We start from the raw sequence: 21,033 nt of genomic DNA on the forward strand, positions 1-21,033 counted from the left end.
CCGTAGTTGTGCAACACTGTACACTGGCAGTGTGCTGTGAGTGTGTTAACCAAGTTTATACATTGTGCAATTATGTGAACGTTAGATAATTTATTGCTAGCAGACTGCATTAATAAATTAGACTATTATTACATTAGCTGTAAGCAACTTTACAGTACCTATGTAGACTGTCAATTGCAATGGAAAAGATAGATTATAAATTTGCAATACAAGATGTCTAGAAGCACAACCTTCTCCCCAACAAAGTGAAGTAAGGGTGCCACCTTCTGGTAGAATAATGTACAGCGGATCCCGGAAGCGGATGGTGTGCTAGCGAGTGCTCACTTCCACGTATCATTTGCTGTCACTTAATCGCTTCACATGCCGTCATCGTTTTAGCCTCAGTAATAATAATATGGGACCACTGTTAAACGTTACGGTAAGCTCTGTTACATAAAAATGATAGAATAAAGCAAACGGGGGGAAGCCAGCACGAGCTGTTCATATTAGTGGCAGGTTAGCTCACAGGCTAGCCTTAGCTAAACAACAATAGCATGCAGGTACATCTGTTTGCTGATAATTATCTGCTTGTTTTGAGCGACTTAACTGTCGTAAGTTAGCGATTTAATCATTGACGTAGGTAAGATTGAAGTTACGGTGCCATATCTACCTGGACCTGTTGTTGTTGTCAAAATGTTTTGGGTTTTTCCAAGTTAAGCAAGAATGACGATGCCGAGTTCCTGACTCATGAACACTCGTCTGTCTGTAATAATTTGGCCACTTTGTCTGTCCGCAGGCGCTGAGAAACAGAAAGAAAAGTGCTGCAAATCCCCCGAGACCTCAGCTTTGACCTCCAGTGGGAGCATTTCATGACAGCATGTTGGTGACAGCGTATCTTGCCATAGTTTTCCTGCTTGCCCTGTGCGTTGGCCTCGAGCTTACGGCACGCCGCGTCACCCCACCTCAGTCCACCCCTACAGCTGTAGCCAACCCAGCTTTCCGTGGCTTCCAGACAATATTCCTCAGGGCATACCTTCTGGCTTTGTGGGCAGACTGGCTCCAGGGTCCTTATCTCTACAAACTTTACCTCCACTACAGCTTCCTGGAATCCCAAATAGCCATTTTGTATGTATGTGGTCTGGCCTCTTGTGTTCTCTTTGCTCCTTTTGCAGGCTGGCTCCCTCAGGCTTTGGGCCGCAGGCAGACCTGTCTTCTGTTCTGCTTGTCATACTCTGCTTGCTGTCTCACCAAGCTTTCCAGAGACTACTTTGTTTTGATTGTGGGCCGCATCTTGGGGGGACTGTCCACATCCCTGCTAGCAACCACATTTGAAGCCTGGTACGTGCACCGACATGTTGATGTCCATGATTTTCCCAAGGAGTGGATCCCCAGCACCTTCACCAAAGCTGCTACCTGGAACCACGGACTCGCAGTGGGTGCAGGGCTGGTGGCTAACTTACTGGCTGAGTGGCTCCACCTTGGGCCAGTAGCCCCCTTTCTCCTGGCAGTCCCCTGTCTGGCTTGCTGTGGCTGGGTAGTCCTGACTGACTGGGGCAAAGAAGAGGCTCAAGGGGTTCCTGAAGTAGACAAACAGACTCTGCTCACTGGCACTCCAAATGGAGGTGTGACCCATTTGTCTGCAAAAGCACGGTTCTCACGCAGCTGCCACGAGGGGCTGCGCTGCCTACTGTCAGACAGGAGAGTCATGCTCTTGGGGGGAGTCCAGGCTCTGTTTGAAAGTGTCCTCTACATTTTTGTTTTTCTGTGGACCCCAGTACTGGACCCTCATGGGCCTCCTTTAGGAATAGTCTTCTCTTGCCTGATGGCTGCCAGCATGGTTGGGTCCTCGCTATACCGCCTAGCCACCTCAACCCAATACCGTCTACAGCCTGGGCACGTACTCTGCCTTGCTGTGCTGATGGCCTTCTTCTCTTTCTTTATGCTAACCTTTTCCACTGCCCCAGGACAACCTAGACCTCATGAATCCTTTCTGGCCTTCCTGCTCCTGGAGCTGGCCTGTGGTCTCTATTTCCCTGCCTTCAGCTTTCTTCAGGGCAGGGTGATCCCAGAGGAGAAGCGGGCCGGTGTGCTGGCCTGGTTCCGGTTGCCGCTGCACCTGCTGGCCTGCTTAGGGCTGCTGGCCCTCCACGGGGAGGTATCAGGAACAGGTGGAGGGGAGGGTGGTGGGGGCACCAGACACATGTTTGGAGGCTGTGCCGTCATGATGCTGGCAGCTCTGATGGCTGTGGTCAGTCTTTTCACCCTGGGTAGAAATGACACAGATCTGAGACTGGAGGGAAACAGAGCAGAATGGGAAATGTAACAAGTCGATCAGCCACATGTCCACTTTTGCTTGTCTGGTTTAAAATGTTTTATCTCAGTTTTGTCTAACTGAACCTAGAGACATCATATTCAACCAGACTACTTTTAGGTGCACATTTTGCCAAAAGCAGAGTTGAATGAAATTGTGGGGTGTTTTGGTAAAAATGTTTAACATTTTATGTCATGTTGATTCCTTATTGTTTATTGGTTACAGACTTTTGTTAATGTCTTTGGGAACATTTGTCAATGAAACTGTTGAAAACTTGGCTGATACTTTTTGTATCAGTCCACTAATTATTCCAGATGAAGTGTTTCTGTCTGTAGGGATTTCACCTGCCAGAATCCCAAGAAGATTTGGTGATGCTGAGCCTTCACCTAATGCTTAAAGACAAATCTGAAAAGATTTTACTTAAGAGACCTGAATGGATATTTGAAATTAGGTGATGGCTAGTAAGTAGACTAGCAAATGAATGTTAGTGTCTACTACATTTCTTTTATTTCTTCTGCAGTGCATTGGTTCCTGTATGTTGAGCAGGATCTGTTTTGTTTTTTTGGGGCGGGCGGGGTGTCCTTTAAACCAGGCAAGCAGCAGCAGCTTTACTTTGAATGTCTTTCCTGTGTCATCTGCAAAATGCTCTGTTTTGATGTTCTTTATATGGCTCTTTGTGTTACACTTTTAAATAAAAGTGTTTGTAATATGTTAAATTATATTGGGAGGGAGTTCTATTTTGTGGCATATGGTTGTTTTTATAACATTTATTCAACAGGAGTTTACAAATCATTATTACAAATTATATAACATGTCTATTTTGATGTTTTTCAGAAACCGCTTTGATTTGAGTTTTCTTCATTAAAAAATCTCAATTCAGATTCAGTCAGAATCGTTTTAGCTGTTAAAAATACTGATGGTGTGATTTGAATGTCATTGTCAGATGTTGACTAAAAGCATGTTTGACAGCATTCAGATGCAAGAAGAAGAAAGGAAAATCTTAACTGGTGTTGAAAATCTGAAAATGTCACTGTACCCTGCAAACCCCCGCTGTCCTGGTTCTGCTGCAGACCATATTTCCCGATTCGTCTGGACTTCTGTCCTCATAACGCATCATGCAGAGATCCGTACTCCCTATTTTCCCCGGTGCTGTGGTACAGTCCCAGCGTTTCTCTATGGTGCAACTTCATCTGGATGCTGCTAGAACATCCCTGGGTGGGTGAGGGAGGGGGGTGTCTGCTCGAGTCTGAGCGTTGTTTTTGGATTACATCACTGTATCGTCAGAGGTTGGGTATTCAGTCTAAAGAGGCGAGAAGACCACATCAGTCCCAGTCCTTTCTCACAGCTGTCAGTCTTAGTCTCGCCAGACTCCGAGAAATATCCCAATAAAGAAGACCCCACCGCGCTATTGTGTGTTTGGAATACGCACCGGGGCTACCTACTGCTGGACAACACACAGGCATCATGACGCAGGGCAAGGTATGAGCTTTAATGTCGTTATTCAGTTAGGACTTCATTGAGACGTCGAAATCAATATTTTTTTAATTTATTTACTGTGAATATTTTCCTAACAGTTAATGTGAGTGCCTACCCAATCCATTTAGTCCCATTATTATCAGGTGCGTAATGGCAATGCGGACCTGTAGATGAAACTGGCTTTCGTCATTTTCAGTAATCATAGAATTACTTGAATAACTAATTTTGCGCGATGCACCGTCACATTTTCTGCAGGACTCGAGCGCACGGGGTTTCTCATTAGTGAGAAGTTAATCTACTTAATTTATTTTTTTCTTTTCATATTCAAAGTATTTTTCACATTTTGTGTAAGTGATACTTTAGCAAATGCGTCACATCACCATGACAACCTTTATTTGTGTAGACCTGGCTGCATGGTTACATCCAGGCGGTTACATCAGTCATTGAGGATTCTGGATTATTATTGTTTTAAGCTTATCACTGTGCATCTTATTTCTTTAACATCGCCTGTCTGTTATGTTTTCCAGACTAACGATATAGATACGAATGATCCCCGTGGGTGTTTCTTATCTTTAAATATAGATCTTGACAGCTGAAGGCTTCATGCGCGTAAACCTGTCAATCAAAACCTTTTGTAATTCGTTATAATTACAGTTATTAAAACTAAAAATGGGTTAAAACTTGACGTACCCCACTGAAATTGTGACAAGGCAGCCTGACGTGTCCGGTGAAGTGTCAATTATTAAGAGCAGCTGCTATTTGAGCTGAGGGTTAGATCATCGGTACTATGAGCTGAGGTTTCATTTAAATTTAAAGCACCAAATTAAACTTTAATGGGAAAGTGAACATTTTACACTTATATAAGCTGTTGATAATAGCTGTTTACTATTTTTATAAACAATATTTATGTTTTTGTTATTATTATACATTTCTTTAGTCATTACTCCAAATCTTTGGCGCAGTTCATCCTGGTATAGTACAACACCTATCAAAAATCTACAAGTCCTCACTTTCATATCAATATGTATTTTGTTGACATTAAAAACTACAAATTAAAACCCCTTTACCCCAGTCATATGTGATTCCAGATATGGAACCATTTGCACTCAAGATTTAATATTAAATAAAGAGGCCAAACATAGGAGATAGTCAGAAAAAAAATGGTTTGCTATTCGTTGAAATAGAAGTGTTAAGTTGAAGATAACAAAGTGTTCATCTTGTATCCAACCAGCTGGCACTTGCAAACAAGACCACCAACGGCTCTTCCAGTGGAGAGGCCTTGGTGGCGCCTGCACCTCCGAGCTATGAGGAAGCTACTGCAGGTATGGCTGCTTTTTATCCCTCAAGTCATCTTAAAGAGTCTTCATCTTACATATACTCTTAAATATTTGCCATCTGTTGAATTCATGTGGTAGTGATGGGATTACATAAGCAAATATTGTGATGATCCCTTTAGGCGTCAGTGCTCCTTGCTACAACGATGTTGAGATGCTGACAGAATTCAACTGGGATGATCGCAACATCAGGAGGGTCTTCATCCGAAAGGTATGAAAAAGCTTAATTACCTAAAATGCTTACTGATGATAACACTGTGACTGTGAATGCAGCGCATCACTGATAATGTGTTGATCAAGTGCTTTTATATACTTTATAGGCCAGTACATAGAACAAATACTTTCTTTCTTTTTTAAGGTGTACAGCATCTTGATGATCCAGCTCTTGGTTACTCTCGCGATCGTGGCTCTGTTCACATTCTGGTGAGCGTCTGATGAAAGCAGATTTTTTTTCCAGTATCCTCTCATGTTGAATTGTATAAGCCTCGAATGGTAGCACACTTACCTGAGCCACTCTCTTACAGTGACCCTGTGAAGGACTACATTCAGACTAATCCTGGGTGGTACTGGGCCTCTTAGTAAGTAACACCATCCCTCAGAAGTGTACACTTATTTTGTGTTGGTGTCTCTTCTGTCTAAAGACATATCAAACAATATTCTTGTTGTTTTGCAGCGCTGTTTTCTTTGTCACTTATCTGACCTTGTCTTGCTGCTCTGCACCAAGGTGAGGCAGAAGTTATCAAAAAGGAAATGCACATCATATGGAAACAGTTCACATCACATCAAATATTGAAACACTGGTCTTTGTTTACCCCTACAGGAGACAGTTTCCATGGAACCTGATTCTGCTTGTCATCTTCGTAAGTATATCGCTGATGTGTGTTATCTTTTTAATAAATATGACCTTGCTTACACATGGATGGGATTCTCTGAACTTTTTTTTATAGCAGTAAGATATAACTCATTATTTTGTGCATTTAAAAGCTGACTTGCAAGTTAACTCTGGAAATCTAACAATAAATATATAGAGTTTTTTTTAAGGTGATGTTATTTGTTATGCTGTTATTTGCATATAATGCCTATATTTTCCGACTGACTGTCCTATGTTACAGACTCTCTCGCTCTCCTACATGACAGGGATGTTGTCCAGGTATATTTTGCATGCCTTCTTTAGATTGTCTTCTTAATGGATTTTATATTCAAATAATTATAGCCAGCAGTGTATTTTCTTTACAGCATGTCAGTTTAAAGTTAGCATACTTTATTTATTTTAGCAGAATAATCCGATCTGTGCCAGTGCTTTTTAGGCCACCTAAAAAAAAGTATCCTGAACCCCCCACCCTGTGGTAACAATTGCATAACATTTTACACGTTTGCTGTTTTAACAGCTTTTATAACACCAAGTCAGTGGTGATGTCTCTGGGCATTACAGCAGCAGTCTGTCTCCTGGTCACAGTCTTTAGCTTTCAAACCAAGGTGAGAAAACCGAAATGCTCTTCTTTCTGTGCACTTGTGAATCTAACGTCCCTGAATCACCTTTTCCTACATGTTGACTTACATATGTCTGGTTTGATGTGCTTTCTTCTTTGCAGTTTGATGTGACCTCATACCAAGGTGTGCTTTTTGTCTTCTGCATGGTGATGTTCATCTCTGGCTTGGTGCTGGCCCTTGTCCTCCCTTTCCAATATGTAAGTGTGATCAAACTAATCCAATAATCGCATAATTTTTCTGTCAGGTAAACACGAGTTAGCTGATTGTACCAGAACAGCCGGGATTTAAGACACCAGACACAAATTTGGACACAACTTCTCATTTAAGGTTTTTTCAGTTGTTATTATTTTCTGTCATGTAGAACAGTAGTCTACTGAAGAGATTACAAACATGTGGAATTCGGTGGTTAATAAAGAAAAAATAGTTTCACATTTTTGATTCTTTAAAGCACCTTTTGCTTTGACAGGAGTTATGACACTGTTAACATTTCCTCACCCTTCTGCATGAGGTAGATACCTGCTATTTTCAGCAGTATAGCTAACTCTCAGACATCCTTTGACTCTAGTAAAAAATCTTCTCGACGTATTTTTAGACTACCTAACCATTGTGTCTTAAAAAACAATAAATAACTACACATTTCTTTTTATTTGTTTTAGCAGTTTAATACAGTAGTCAAATAGGGCTGGTTGTTGTTTTGCTTTTGCTTAAATCTACAGTATTTAAAATAGTAAAAATGAATAAAGTCCCTCAAATGAGTACATGTTTTCAAACTAATACAGACTCAACTCCAAATTGAGAACATATAATAAAATATAATGGTATTTCAGCTGATTGCTTATTGTAAATTAGTAAGTGGAATCACAACTAATAAATGAATATGTGTCATTCAGGTACCCTGGCTGGATGGTGTCTATGCTGTGTTGGGGGCTATACTGTTTACCATGGTGAGCATATAAAGAGATGAGCTATTACTAATAGGCCCAGTCACATTTAATAGAACACGTGCAGTAGGTGCCTACAAACAATATAAAAGTTGAGTTATTTGTTTTTGCTTTTTTTAAAATTATTATTAATATGTGTTGCAGTTTTTGGCATTTGATACCCAACTCCTTATGGGGAACAAGCGGTACACCATGAGTCCAGAAGAATACGTCTTCGCCACTCTCAACATCTACCTGGATATCGTCTACATCTTCTCCTTTTTCCTCCAGATCTTTGGAACAAAGCGAGAGTAAACCTGTCGACAAGAGCTGCACCAATTACAGAAATGTAGTCAAACATAAAAAGAGTCTTTTAAGCTGTTGTTGATAGTGGTGATGAGGCTCCCAGTTAACAGCTTTATTTATTTATTTTGCCTTATACAGATGAGGTTGTCAATACTTTGTACAAGTAAACACCAATTTCTGGGGTATGTGAGTATTCACACATAAAATGTCTATAACCTTTCCATCGTCTCTAGCATGTTTGTGAAGCCATGAGCCAAACTGTGGCCTATCACCCAGAAACACTCAATAATCAGTGATCATCTTCATTTCATGTAGCGTTATCAGACTGTGAGTGTTCATATAAAACTATATGGGTCTCTTATTGTCATGCTTGCATAGGTATAATAAATTTCCTGCAAATAATAGATGTTGATAGTCATTAGGAGATACATTATGGATGACTCTAAAAAAAATCTAACTATGCCAAATTCAGTCATTATATCATGGCACTGTTGCTGTGGGTTTTCATGTGGATGACTGGAAGCACAAATGAAACTTTAAAAAGGCTTAAAAGACTTGAATAATTTGCCTGTTTTCAGTCGTATCTATTCTTGTCTTACTACTGTGAATTACAAGAAACCCCACTGTGTCTAACAGTTTGAGGGTAGGAAACACGTTCTCTGGAGTTTGAATGACAATCTAAAAAAACGATTTATTCAACGTGGGATTTTGGTGTTGATTTCTGCCTTGACTTGTTGATTTATGTTAATGTTATACACTGTTTGGTCAGTAAGATATTACACTATATTCACCTTGTTGTGGTGTTTATGGTATGTCATTGCATTTGAATCTGAACTCTTTTAAATCATGTTTTTTCATGAATAGTACTTAGTTTGAGGAAGCCTTCATTTTCAGCATTATAGTTTTTTGGGGGGGTCTGTATGTACACTTCTGTAGTTGGTTTGAAGTGGTGAGAAATGGTAAAATATAAACATAACAGTGCCATATGTGCATGGATTGACTTTTATTTTTCATAAGGCCTGTACTTAGAGAGGGATTTGAACGCTATATTTCATAAGATTTGAAGTTTATTTTTTTAAGACAGAAAGATGTATTTTAGAAAGTGTATGAGATAAAATGTGTAGCGAGCTAGATGCTTAAAATAAATATATGTCTTCTAAAGTGGCCTTGGATAACCTTTATTTGATTCCATTGATGCAGTTTCACGTTTTATCAGGGCCCTGCATTTCACGCTAGATGTTAATGTTATATCGGGTGAATGCGTATGACTGTCATCATGGTTCTCTCTGATTAAATAAATTGTGCTAAAAGTATCTTGTTGTTTCATCTGTATCAGTAAAGTCTTTGACTGAACAAAGGGATTCTTGGGTTTGGTAGTTTGGGGCATCCCCTATACTGGGAATGGGTTAAGTAGCAAATGCTAAAAGACGTTATACATTGATTTACCAATATATTAGGTACACCTGTTCAATTCCTTGTTAATGTATATATCCAATCAGTCAAGCACATGACAGCAACATTGTGCACTTAAGCATGTCTAGATCGCCAAGATGACCTGCTGAAGTTGTAAATGACCATCATAATGAAGAAAGAAAGGTAATTTAGGCATTTCAGAAACTACTGATCTACTGGGATTTTCCTACACAACCATCTCTAGGGTTTACCAAGGATGGTCCAGAAAAGTGAAAATATCCAGTGACCAGTATGGTAGTATGGGAGATTGAATCTACTGTGTCATCCTATCATGTCAAAATAGGCCAAATTGTCTGAGGAATGGTTCCAGCACTTTGTTGAAAAATGAAGTCAGTTCTGAAAGCCAAAGGGGGTTCAACTGCATACTAGCAAAGTGTCCAGTGAGTGTATGGGTTCATAAAGACTCATATTTATCATTTTTATTGTACAAGCACAAGGTCATCCAGAAATAGACAATCCACTTTTACAGTTCACTTGTGATTTGCTGCAGAAACACATACATTTTAAGGAAACATCCTTACTGGTGTATCTCTCATGGAACAAATTGGTTTATTGTGTGTTGCAGAACTTTCAAAAATAGCATCTGGCAACACTTTAATTTAAGATTAAAAAAAAGAAAGAAAAAATTCAAATTCAAATTCAAATTTTATTTGTCACGTACACAGTCATACACAGTACGATATGTAGTGAAATGCTTGGACAACTGCTCGTGACCTAAAGAGAACAAAAAAGGAAAAGGCTATGAATAGGATAGGAAATAAATATGAAAAATTAAAAAGGGTAAATTTAACTAGGAAGGAATAAAATATAAATTAAGGTTAAAAATGAAATAACTGTACAACACAAATTAGAATGAAGGGTAAATTTAACTGGGAAGAATAAGATAAAGATAAATATATAAATTAAAGTTGAAAATAAAATAACTGTACAACAAAATACACAATACACAATATAGAACTATATAAGAATGTATGAAGAAATCTAAATCTAAATAAATATATACACAATAACAGCAGCTGTACAAGTATTAACCGGAAATGAAGAATATAGTGACCAGTGTTGTGCAAAACCAAAGTCCAGAAAGTCCAGTGTGTGTGTAAGAACCATATGTGTGGGTCAGTACTGTGAAACGTGTGAAATTATGGCATTTCATCCACTTGGGATAAGAACAGTTCCGTAAGTGCATTTCCCCCCTATAAGAATAGAACAGAATAGCCCTTTATTATCTTTGTACATGTACAAGGAAATTATGGATAACGAAATAACTCATTCACCATTGTCCTTGACCTCATTGCTTTTTCCATCGAGGTCAAAGGCAATTGATCAGTAAAAGAAATACACAGGATTTAGTGCGCTTTGATTGTATCCACAAGTCGAGACGTCAAAGACCCTCCGTTAAACCAGAGCCCTAAGGCGTCCCACCATTCTGCAATCGACCAGTTAGCCTTAGGTACACTGGAATTTACAACCTCCAATCACCCAATCACAATGTACGATGGTCAGACGCTCGGTTCAGCCATGTTGTGGTTTTGAATGAGGAAGAAGCGGGAGATGTTATTCTTCAACGAGTTTATTTACAATTTATTGTCACGTTAAGGATATATAAATGAGTTAGGGTGTAACCCAACATGATTTTCGTTTTCCTGAACGCGTCGGTTGCGACTTATCGCATTCCCGTCGTAATTTAAACATACTTTCATAAATTAGCCGTGTAGCTAACAACGTTAGCTAGCAGGGTAGTTAGCCTAGTTTGCTAGTTAGGTAGCTAGCTAGCTAATTGTAAGCTAAATATCAGGCGGTTTTGCGAGTGTTCGTGTGGTGATAAAATGGCATTTGTTAGGAGTGTTGGTGTTTGAAGCAGTCTCGGCTAACTTTGCCCGGTCGAAAAAAAGCACATTAGCTTAATTGGGTTTGACTACATTGACACTAAGGCTGACTGAAATCAGTGACAGCGATTTGTCTTGAAACTAGCGCCGTAATTTCCAAAACTTTTGAGCCATGTTGAATAAAATCTGCGAATGGATAGAAACGAGCGTTGCCAGTCTTCGCAATGGTGTACCAGCTGCCGAACACCCACATGCTCAACGCACACCAAGAGATGGTCAGATGAGGAGGAAAAGACCCTTTGAATGGTACGAGCAGATATATCTGAACTCCCTTGGTAATCAATGCCAAGAAGCTTAAACCCAGACAGAACTATGAGTGCAGTGTTTGTGTGACCGCAGTGTTTTAGCTCGCTGTCCATTTAGCCGTTATCTTAAGTTTGACAAAAACGAGGTAGCGTGTTGTTAACAGGATACCGTCTGTTTTTCTTTAAGTTTGGAAGATGGCCATAACATCGACCAAGATGGTTTGGTGATAAAGAAATCACGAATGGGTAAGTAGAAACTCACTTTGTTATGTGTGTTGTGAATGTAATTGTGGAGAGTATAGGCACACATTGTTTTCTGTGTGTTTGAAATTTCTACAGGGGATCTTATCGACTCAGTCAAGAATGCAGCTGAAGGGGTTAAGAATCACAGCTCCAATGTGGCTGCATGGATGAAGAACAATGTAAGTCCTGCCTTGAGGAATATGCTGACTACCTCCCCTGGTTTGCCACTTGGAGAACCTCATCCGCGCCCCTCAACATCATCAGCAATTTGGACAGGGAGGCTGGTATGGTGCAGATTTATGGGTGTCCCTGTAAAGACTGTTGGCACACGTGAATCTTATTTAACTTGTATGTGTTCGGATTTAGATCCTTGACAGGAATTCTCAGAATGAGACATTTGCTGCTCCCTCAACAACTTTGGAGTGGAAAACGTCAAAATCTGGTAAGCTTAACATTTTAAACTTTTCAAAAGTTGTTGTATTAACAAAACTGAGCTGAACAGAGATGGGCATATGCAGCATTTCCAGAATTCCACCCTCTGGGGATGCCTGTCCACTCCAAGTAACTATGATTAAAACTAAAAGGTTTTAAAACATTCACTGGGTTTTGGATGTTGTGGCACCAGTTGAATTACAGTGTTTTCCAGGACAGTGCTGTTGTAAGAGCTTTCAGCTTCCAAGTATGTCTTTTAAATTGTCTGACAACCTTTATATTTTGTTGTTTGTAATACCTTCTTACTCTACAGTCTTTAATTGGAAATATTTTAGCAAATGTACTGTATCAGACTGTATGGGCTTTGTGATTTTCATACCCCAGTTCTGCTCTTGTACTACTTAATTGCATAAACACTAATTTGTCATCAATCTCAGGTACGTTAGGTCCAGAGTAGTTGGACGGTGACACAGTGACATTAGTTTCAGCAGCATTGCGAATAATTTTTTGATAGCAACAATACAACAGGCCTTGTTACATAATAAAATATAGAAGTATTAGAATGTATTGCAGTATTAAGGGCTGATTTAGGCTTCGATGGTGATGAATAGGGCAGTCACAATAATTGCGGGCTACATTGACCCGACATGTCGTTGGGTTTCTTGGAAGATGCACATCAGGTTACTTAATAGGTTATGGAGTAGATTTTGCACTGAAGCATATATCAGGTGTAAGTCATGATATGCGATCTGCATTTAAGGTTTCAAAACCTGTCTGGGCTGTAACTCTTACTGTACTTTCTCCCTGTATTCCAGAGTGGTTGCGTAATGAGAAGTCAAATACGGGATCAAAAGTTTGTAGGCGACAAGTGTGCATGAGTCCTGTGCATCGTGAGGTGCCAAAAACAAACGGGCATTCGGTTAATTTGCCACCCTCCATCACCCCTAAATGGCAGCCTTCTCCAAGGCTGGGCAGGCCTTTAAGTCTCCGAGCGCATGGAACTCAAAGGTATTCTTGTATTCCTTACATCTTTTGTGTGTCTGACAGAAAATTCTTTTTCAGCAGTTGCTGCTTGTTAAATTATTTATTATTGTGACATGTAAGCAATATTCAATCATTGTTATAATTTTTTTTGTAAATCCAAAATTTTGTCTGCAGTTCGTTTAGTGGAGTAGGTGCAACAAGCAGCTCTTGCACCAGCATGTATGAGAAGACCTTTCCCATCAAAGTGGTGCAGAGCCCAACACACAGTACCTCATCAGGCTGCTTACCCAAGACCAGGCCCCGCTGCACAGCACAGGAGGTTATTTATGAAAGCAGTAATGAACTGTGTGTATCCTTCATATCTATTTGTTGCATGTCTGTGTGTTCATACTGGGGTTTTTCTTTGTTTAACAGTCTGTTCGAGAGGAGGAGAAGGAGGTCTACAGGCAGCTTCTTACTATGGTCTCTGGTGGTCAGTCGTCTTATCTTCACAATGGCAGCTCGCACACTATTGTGAGGTCTCACAGAGATTTGTACGTATTGAATCAATGCCATGTTCCTGTTACAAAAAATGTGTAATGAGATATAATTTTGTTTTGTTTTTTTTGGGGGGGGGGGCGTGAGAGAAGCATGAAAGGTAGTTTTCATATCTTCTTATTTTGCGTAGCATGGAATGACATGGCTTTCATGTGCATTGAGCCAGAGACTTCAAAGGGGATCTTCTTTTTTTCCTGGTGTGCACATTATCATGTAGCTATGGTATGTGGGGATCAGAACAGCCTACCCCACTTTATCCTGTTGTTGTAATCATGTTGTTTCCAGACCAGTCACTTATTGTACCATTCTACTTGTCATTGTCCCATTAGCACCAGCTTCCTGACCACCAGCCGCAGACTGCTGCAGTTCTCTTCTCCAACTGGGTCAGCAGCAGGAGGAACTTCAGAGGGGCCCAGCAGTCCCGCCAGCCCCAGAGGAGTCTCTAGCCAGTGCTCCAGCAACCTTCCCAGTCCACTGGGGGGCCCCAGCAAGCCAGAGATCCAGACATGGTCCCTGGACAGGGACCTCAGTTCCAGCAGAGGAGCTACTCTCATATCAACTCCTTCTCCATCAGCTCTGCAGGATAACTCTTCTCAGGACACACAGTCATCAGGTAATCATACTGAGTACTTGATGGAAATGGGGAGAGCGTGGAACATATTATTGTAAGTGAATTAAACGTTACTTGGTGGTTGTTCATGGGTCTTATTCTTGCCTTTTCTTACAGCTCATGATGGCGACTCTGTAATTATTGTAGATGAGCAAAAAAGTAAAAAACAAGACAGCTCGAGGTTAGTATTTCTTTTGGTCAGGCTTGCTATTTGAAGTGTAACTTGGTTAAACATAATACAAACAGAGGCATATATAGCCAAACATTTCAAGTTGTTTTCTTATTTTGTTTATAAATGTGTATGTGTATTGAGTGTTTAGGTAGATTTCAGCACAACCAAGGTTTATACATATCTCATCACGATACATTTCTGTCTTAACAGTGTGCCATGTTTCCAAGCTGAGTTATGGATCAAAGAATTGTAAGTGTATTAAATTATTTAATTTACACGACATTTGAATAGTGCAAAAAGGACTTTTTTCCTTTTTTAAATTCTTCCTGTAGGACAAGTATGTATGACTCCCGGGCGAGGGAAAGACGGAGACAGATAGAAGAGCAAGAAGCTCTGGCTGCTCAGTTGCTGCAGCAGGTGAGTGGTCAACTCACAAAACCTTATTGGGTTAAGATTTGGCATGTTCATTATTTTCCCTTTTGCGTTAATTTGCTTTGTAATTTCTGGTTCTCAGCGCCTGTCTGACGAGGAGCAGCGTAGCCCAGATGTCGAAGTCTTTGTTCGAGTTCCTTTGGAGAAAGAGCTTCCTTTGAGTCCTATCATAAAAGAAGAGACGTCTTTGGAAGAGAAACCAGAATTCCCTGAACTTACAGAGGTATGGAAATTGTACCCTAATGTACTTGCATAGCTCATTATATATTTATTGAAATGAGTGACCACAACAGACTGTTGCAGGGAAGTATGTTTTCTAACTACTATTTATCTTTTAAAAAGTAAAACTGCAACTACATTTTGATGATAGATGTGCAGAGATTTCTTCTACAATCTTTTGAAAATTAAGTGCTCTCTGTTGGTTTTGTTAAGGTTCCTCATTTAATCTCATTTATCAGTAATATTCTGATTAAGAACATGAAGGGACTTTTACTTTTAATTACTGTCCTTGCATATTGTCAGACTAATATAAAATATATATAAAAATGTAAGTACTGTTTCATGGTTTTATACATGTATACTGTCTCATTCTTCCTCTTAAGGAAATGGAGGCTGAAGTGAACAGGGTGCTGCGAGGGGGCAATCCTCATGAAGTGTTAAGTGAAGGTTTTGGTCTCAGCCTTACACGTAAAGACCTGCAAACCCTGAGCAACCTCAACTGGCTCAATGATGAGGTGCGTAAATGTTGTATTAGAAATGAAGGGGGAAAAAATAGAGATCTTATTGACACAATTAAGAAACACAGCTCCAATGTGGCTACATGGATGAAGAACAGTGTAGGTCCTGCCTTGATGAATATACCGCCTACCTCCCCTGGTTTTCCAGGGGGAGAACCTCAGAAGATGTAGAGAAAAAGAAATTATCGGTTTCTCTACATCTTCTATTTAAAACAAAAAACAGTACACGATTAGATTTATGATCCACAACTAAACGAGTGCACATGTCCACTTGATCTAAACTGTCTCTCTTTAATTTCCCAGGTGATCAACTTCTACATGAACCTGCTGGTTGAGCGCAGCAAGGATTCCAACATGCCAACAGTCAATACGTTCAATACTTTTTTCTATCCCAAGCTGCGCAGCAGTGGCTATTCTGCTGTCCGCCGCTGGACCAAAAAGATGGACATCTTTTCTAAAGACATCTTGTTGGTTCCTGTCCACTTGGGGGTGCACTGGTGCCTTTCTGTAAGTCCCAATGGCTGTTGTAGAAAGTAATCTAAAGGTTTAAGGGTGAGCATAAACAGGCCTGCTTTGTCAGTGTTATATGATGATTATAAGCTTTGACAGCACAGGCAACCATGTTTAAAAATGGCTGTAGTTCCTCAATGGTGTTTTGGTTTTTCTGAATTATCTAAAGCTAAAAGTCTTCACTTTGAGCCAACGTTTTACAAATAAATACACCTTGATTATTGGACCTAACTGTGTAATAATACACAGTATAAAAATGTACATAGGCTCTTAGTCTCAAATGTGAAGCCAATATGGAAGACGCACCTTTTCAGAAAAGACATTTGGTCCAGATTTTTGCCTGATTGTTTGAAAGTTGTTGAGCATAATGGATGTGATGTGATGTCGTGAGGGGAAAAGTCTTTATTACCTGAGTGGTTGGTGAGTGAATTCTGGAAGCTGCGAGAGACGCTAAATGAGTGGTGGTCACAAGATGGCCAAGCCAACTAAAGCACTTTAAAATAGTAACCACTGACCAAAGTGCTAGACATAGCAACAAAATTAGAAATTAAATATATTGAAAAAATGAATACAATTAAAATGACAACAGAAGAGGTGGGGTCTTAAAAGCAGATCTAGAAATTGGGAAGAGGCTTGTCTAATGTGAAACAGCAACAAATTCCACAATTTGGGAGCCACTATGGCAAAAGCCCTATCCCATCTGAGCTCACGTCTATTCAGGCAAATCCCCAGTAGAAGTCTAGGGGAACACAACTCTTGGCCCTGCCCTCAATAAATAAAGTATAGTATAATTTAATATAGTATTTTTGCATACAATTCCTTTGAAAACCAAAAACCAATAGTAGATTTATGCTGTCTTTAGTCAGTAATTTATGCACAGCAACAGAAATGCATCTTCTGTTAGTATCTTAGCGTTTTTGTACATTGAAATTACAAGTGCCTCTCAAATCATGTTTGAATCACACATCGGGGAAAAAACCATTTTGGAAGCACTCATGGAGACTTTGATTTTGCTTTCAGCTTTATTTCCATTATTTTACGATAAAGTAAATAATGAAACTTCATAATGTTGGACTTAAACTGGAAACAGTAGGATCAGTGTGATTACAATAACCATTGCATTCTTAATAATACTGTTCTGTCGTGTAATAAAATCATTGAATTTATTGTTGTTTTAAGGGTCAGTTAAAATGTGGATATAAATATTTTGGGATTTTATTTAGCATTTTGTTTTTTTTCAGGTGGTGGATTTCCGCAAGAAGTCCATCATGTACTTTGATTCTATGGGAGGAAACAACGATAAAGCATGTGAAATATTGTTGTAAGTTTCTGTAGCAGATGTGCAATATTTGTTTAAATGGGTTCTGTGTTTTGAGAGGTAAATATAACTCACTGAGTTTTGCACTTTTGCACTTCAATTTTGTTTTCCAGTGAATACCTGCAACAGGAAAGTAAGGACAAAAAAGGCAAAGAACTGGATACCTCAGGCTGGATTCTGCACAGCAAAACACCCAATGTAAGTTCTACAGACAAGGTTGTTGTGACAAGTGTTCAAATCACATGGTTTCAGGAATTTTAGATGGGATTTCATTATCTGCCTCACAGTATCGTTTTATTTATTTGGCATTTTACTTGTTTCTCTTTTCTATCAGACACTGTTCTACAGTTGAATCTGATAGCTGTAGATCTATAAAGTTCTTTTGGTTTTTTTGTAAAGCCCTCACTAGGTTTCTGGTAACAAATGGTTTCAAAATAGTGACAAATGTTAGTAGTCCAGTCTGAGATTTTAAGTATACAATGTTCTGCTGCTTTTGTAAGCCTCCACAAGATACGAAAGCCATGTTATTGGAGCGTGGATGATTTGAAATGTTTAAAGATCCAGTTTCTTATGTTTGTGACTTTTGTTTTCTGAATTTTCAAATTAGTTTCTCAGCAGCTTTTACTGTCAAGACATTTTATAGATAATTTGTCAAAGTGTCAGATGTCATTTTGCACTGTAGGTTAATCAAGGTTTGATTTGCACGTGCAAACTTGTCTTCTTTCTTTTCCTGTTCTTAGGAGATCCCTCAGCAAATGAATGGTAGCGACTGTGGAATGTTCACATGCAAATATGCAGATTACATTACCAAAGACAAACCAATCACTTTCACGCAGGTAACTTCAAACAGCATCAGTGAGAGTATCTTTTCAGTAAGCAGTCATAATGAAGGCTTAAAAATGTCTTTGCTCTTTTGTTTTTGACAGAAACATATGCCATATTTCAGAAAAAGGATCCTTTGGGAGATTGTAAACCACAAGCTGTTGTGATGTGAGGATGACAATTGTGAAGTTGTACAGTTGCCTCACATCTTGATGATGGTTGAGTTTTACTCCCCAGGAAAGGACTCGCAGATGGGAGACTTGAATTCTGGGAACAACTTTCACACCAGCTCGTCTGATCAGGAACCAGCTCAGCGATTTCCATCCTCGGCTAAAAGTAGCTGAAAGGATGTTGCTGGAGCAACAAATCACTGCCTCCAACTTCTTCTACAGTTTTTTTTGTGTGTGTGTCAGACAGCAGCTCAAACGCTTTGATTTGTACGGTCCAGTCCAGTCAGAACTGTTTTTGAAATTACACTTGTGCAAATCATACTCTGAGGTGGAATGTTCATTACATGTTTTTGTGCCACAATCAGTTGTCATTGAGCACTCATTGATTAACATGTATTGTGTTATCAGTAAAAGTAAAAAAAAAAAAAAAAGTGTTTTAAAAGCAGATTACATTCCCAAATGTCAAAGTCTCTATTTCCCCCCTGATCTTCACACATGAGAACTCCACACAATGGTGGCACAATCTGGTGGCACACATGAGATTACACACATCGTGTTGATATTAAAAGTGCTTAGTTTGTTTCAGGCAGGCCTGCCTGGGTAAAGCATGTAGGATATTTGACACCTATTGGTTTGCTACACATTCTCCAGTTACCTGCTTACACTGGTTTTCTGTCAGGGATCTGGAGCTTAAAGACATTTGGAGGTCTGACTTGGACTTTTGTGTTACTGCATACAGCTTTGCTGTAATGTCTACAAAGTTCAGAGTTGCAGCTTATGTGTGGATTTTACTTTAGTCTGTGTTTGGATGAGAATTTTGATGTTATAAGGTGAAGTTAATATTAAAATAGGTAATTACCTCATTGTTGCAGGTAAATTGATACAATGCCACTCAGTTCTTTATGACACTTCAGTAAAGCTGAGAAATTAATGTGACATAACCTCAGAGTATGATTTAGAGTGAAAAAAAAACATTGTTTCTCCTTGATGCTGGTTTGCAGGTGTAACCAAACAATTACACCGTAAGAGTACGGTAAAAGTTCTGTCATTTGTTTATCCAGTTTTCTTGATGGTGTAAAATAAGGTTAAAAGTCTATTTTATGTATTTCGGTGTTCTTTTGTTCAACAACCTTTTGGTATATTCAGTATATTTTGAACTTTGTATATACTTAAAACATATACAGCAAACAATGTAAAATACTTTTTTTAAGAATGTATTTCCTATCTATTTTATCTAGACTCGAGTCTGTTTTAGAAATAAATTCTCATGTATTGTGGCTTTTTTCTCCAAATACTTTCACATAAACTCAAACTAATTTGTGGTTTCAAAGACACGAGGTAAAGCATGAACTTGTCTTTGGTGTTGAGCCGCCACAGATTTCTTTATATTTTACTTCTAAGGAGAGGGATGTTTTCAAAGTGCTCTTGAGCAGTAGTTCTTTCTGAAGGTCTTTCAAAGTGTTTTTGGTGGGGGGGGCATTGGCTCCTCTGACCATTTCAAAGGAATGTTTGTTTAAGCCACTTACATTGACTGAATAATTCAAGCATAAAAAAGCCTCTCAGCCCAAAGTATGACCCATTGGCATGTCTGCATGTAACATCAAAGAACCCATTTTAAACTGCTACCAGCAGCCTGTTGCTAAAATACATCATTTGTTCACATTTCTTTAGCTGAATCTTGAAAACTTAAACATAAGTTAAAAAAAAAAAAAGCAAAGTTATTTATACCTGCCAAAGTGCGATTAGATGAAAACATGGCATATCTCATAATGTCGTCTTGATGCACGCTCAGTCGTCCAGGTAAGTAAATCCCAAAGCATCGTTTCTGGATGTAGCATTTTCAGTGGGAGAAACATTTCATCACTCATCCAGGTGACTTCTTCAGTCTAAGCTGACTGCAGGCTTCCCCAGCCATAAACAGTACTTTTGCACAATGACAAACTAGCCTACTGAATGAACAATGGGCTGTGAGGTCAGTTCCTTGATCATTAATATGCAAATTTCCATGACCACTGATCAACAAACGCTAATAACAGGCCATTGACAACTGATCGAAGATCAGTGGTTGTTGGTTGGGTTTCAGCCACATGGCATTTAAGATGCCTGGATTATGTGTAGGTTTTTCCTCAGCATGCCGTAAAGTTTTGTCATGGTCAGCACATCCCATGTTGTCTTCAACCTGCTAAAGGGACTTTAGGTAACAAACAAACAAAAGCACTGTCACAGTGGAAAAAAAAAATTTTATTTAAAAAAAAAAAAAAAAAAAAATAATGGCAAGTTCAAAAATCAAACCAGGATGAAAGTTTAAAAACTGAAGGGATTTCTTCTCTATGAAGGAAAAAAACAAAAAGCCCTGCATCATGGCACAAACACTTACGGAGAGGTTGATGCGCACAATAAACAGACAAATTCATGGACATGGTTACAAAACTGACCCCATTTTTGACTTGATATATTAAATGACCTTCAGATGAAATAATTTAAAAATTAGCAGCAATAAGCCACAATTCATTTCTTTGTCTTCAATATATTTGGATTAAAATCGTGGAATGGTAAACACACAACAGTGAATCAGCATTTAAACATTTCTTTGCTTCATAGATCTAGTATCTCAAGGAGTTTAAAAAAAGAAAAACTTCAACAGT

The 21,033-nt window shown here is 39.1% G+C and overlaps 3 protein-coding genes across 3 annotated transcripts; all 3 read left to right on the top strand.

The window, feature by feature from the left end:
• The first annotated feature begins 264 nt into the window (after positions 1-264).
• On the top strand, positions 265-3,006 carry mfsd5 (major facilitator superfamily domain containing 5). The gene is made up of 2 exons (XM_082519454.1): positions 265-418; positions 776-3,006. The coding sequence occupies exon 2, from the start codon at positions 857-859 to the stop codon at positions 2,300-2,302; it is 1,446 nt and encodes a 481-aa protein (XP_082375580.1). The 5' UTR covers positions 265-418; positions 776-856; the 3' UTR covers positions 2,303-3,006.
• A 115-nt stretch (positions 3,007-3,121) lies between these two features.
• Positions 3,122-9,118, top strand: LOC309697512 (protein lifeguard 2-like). Its single transcript, XM_082519455.1, has 12 exons — positions 3,122-3,769; positions 4,998-5,088; positions 5,223-5,311; positions 5,459-5,523; positions 5,625-5,678; positions 5,774-5,824; positions 5,921-5,960; positions 6,213-6,250; positions 6,489-6,576; positions 6,693-6,788; positions 7,482-7,535; positions 7,677-9,118. The coding sequence occupies exons 1-12, from the start codon at positions 3,755-3,757 to the stop codon at positions 7,824-7,826; spliced, it is 831 nt and encodes a 276-aa protein (XP_082375581.1). The 5' UTR covers positions 3,122-3,754; the 3' UTR covers positions 7,827-9,118.
• Positions 9,119-10,698: 1,580 nt separating this feature from the next.
• senp1 (SUMO specific peptidase 1) lies at positions 10,699-19,665 on the top strand. The gene is made up of 18 exons (XM_082517715.1): positions 10,699-11,422; positions 11,609-11,667; positions 11,761-11,948; positions 12,031-12,106; positions 12,912-13,104; positions 13,255-13,399; positions 13,495-13,613; positions 13,947-14,230; positions 14,345-14,408; positions 14,610-14,648; positions 14,732-14,816; positions 14,914-15,054; positions 15,434-15,565; positions 15,872-16,075; positions 17,320-17,399; positions 17,510-17,594; positions 18,137-18,232; positions 18,323-19,665. The coding sequence occupies exons 1-18, from the start codon at positions 11,289-11,291 to the stop codon at positions 18,383-18,385; spliced, it is 2,187 nt and encodes a 728-aa protein (XP_082373841.1). The 5' UTR covers positions 10,699-11,288; the 3' UTR covers positions 18,386-19,665.
• The last annotated feature ends 1,368 nt before the right edge of the window (positions 19,666-21,033 follow it).

The sequence above is a fragment of the Aulonocara stuartgranti genome (genome assembly GCF_965226115.1).
Source record: "Aulonocara stuartgranti genome assembly, chromosome: 20".
NCBI classification, from domain to species: domain Eukaryota; kingdom Metazoa; phylum Chordata; class Actinopteri; order Cichliformes; family Cichlidae; genus Aulonocara; species Aulonocara stuartgranti.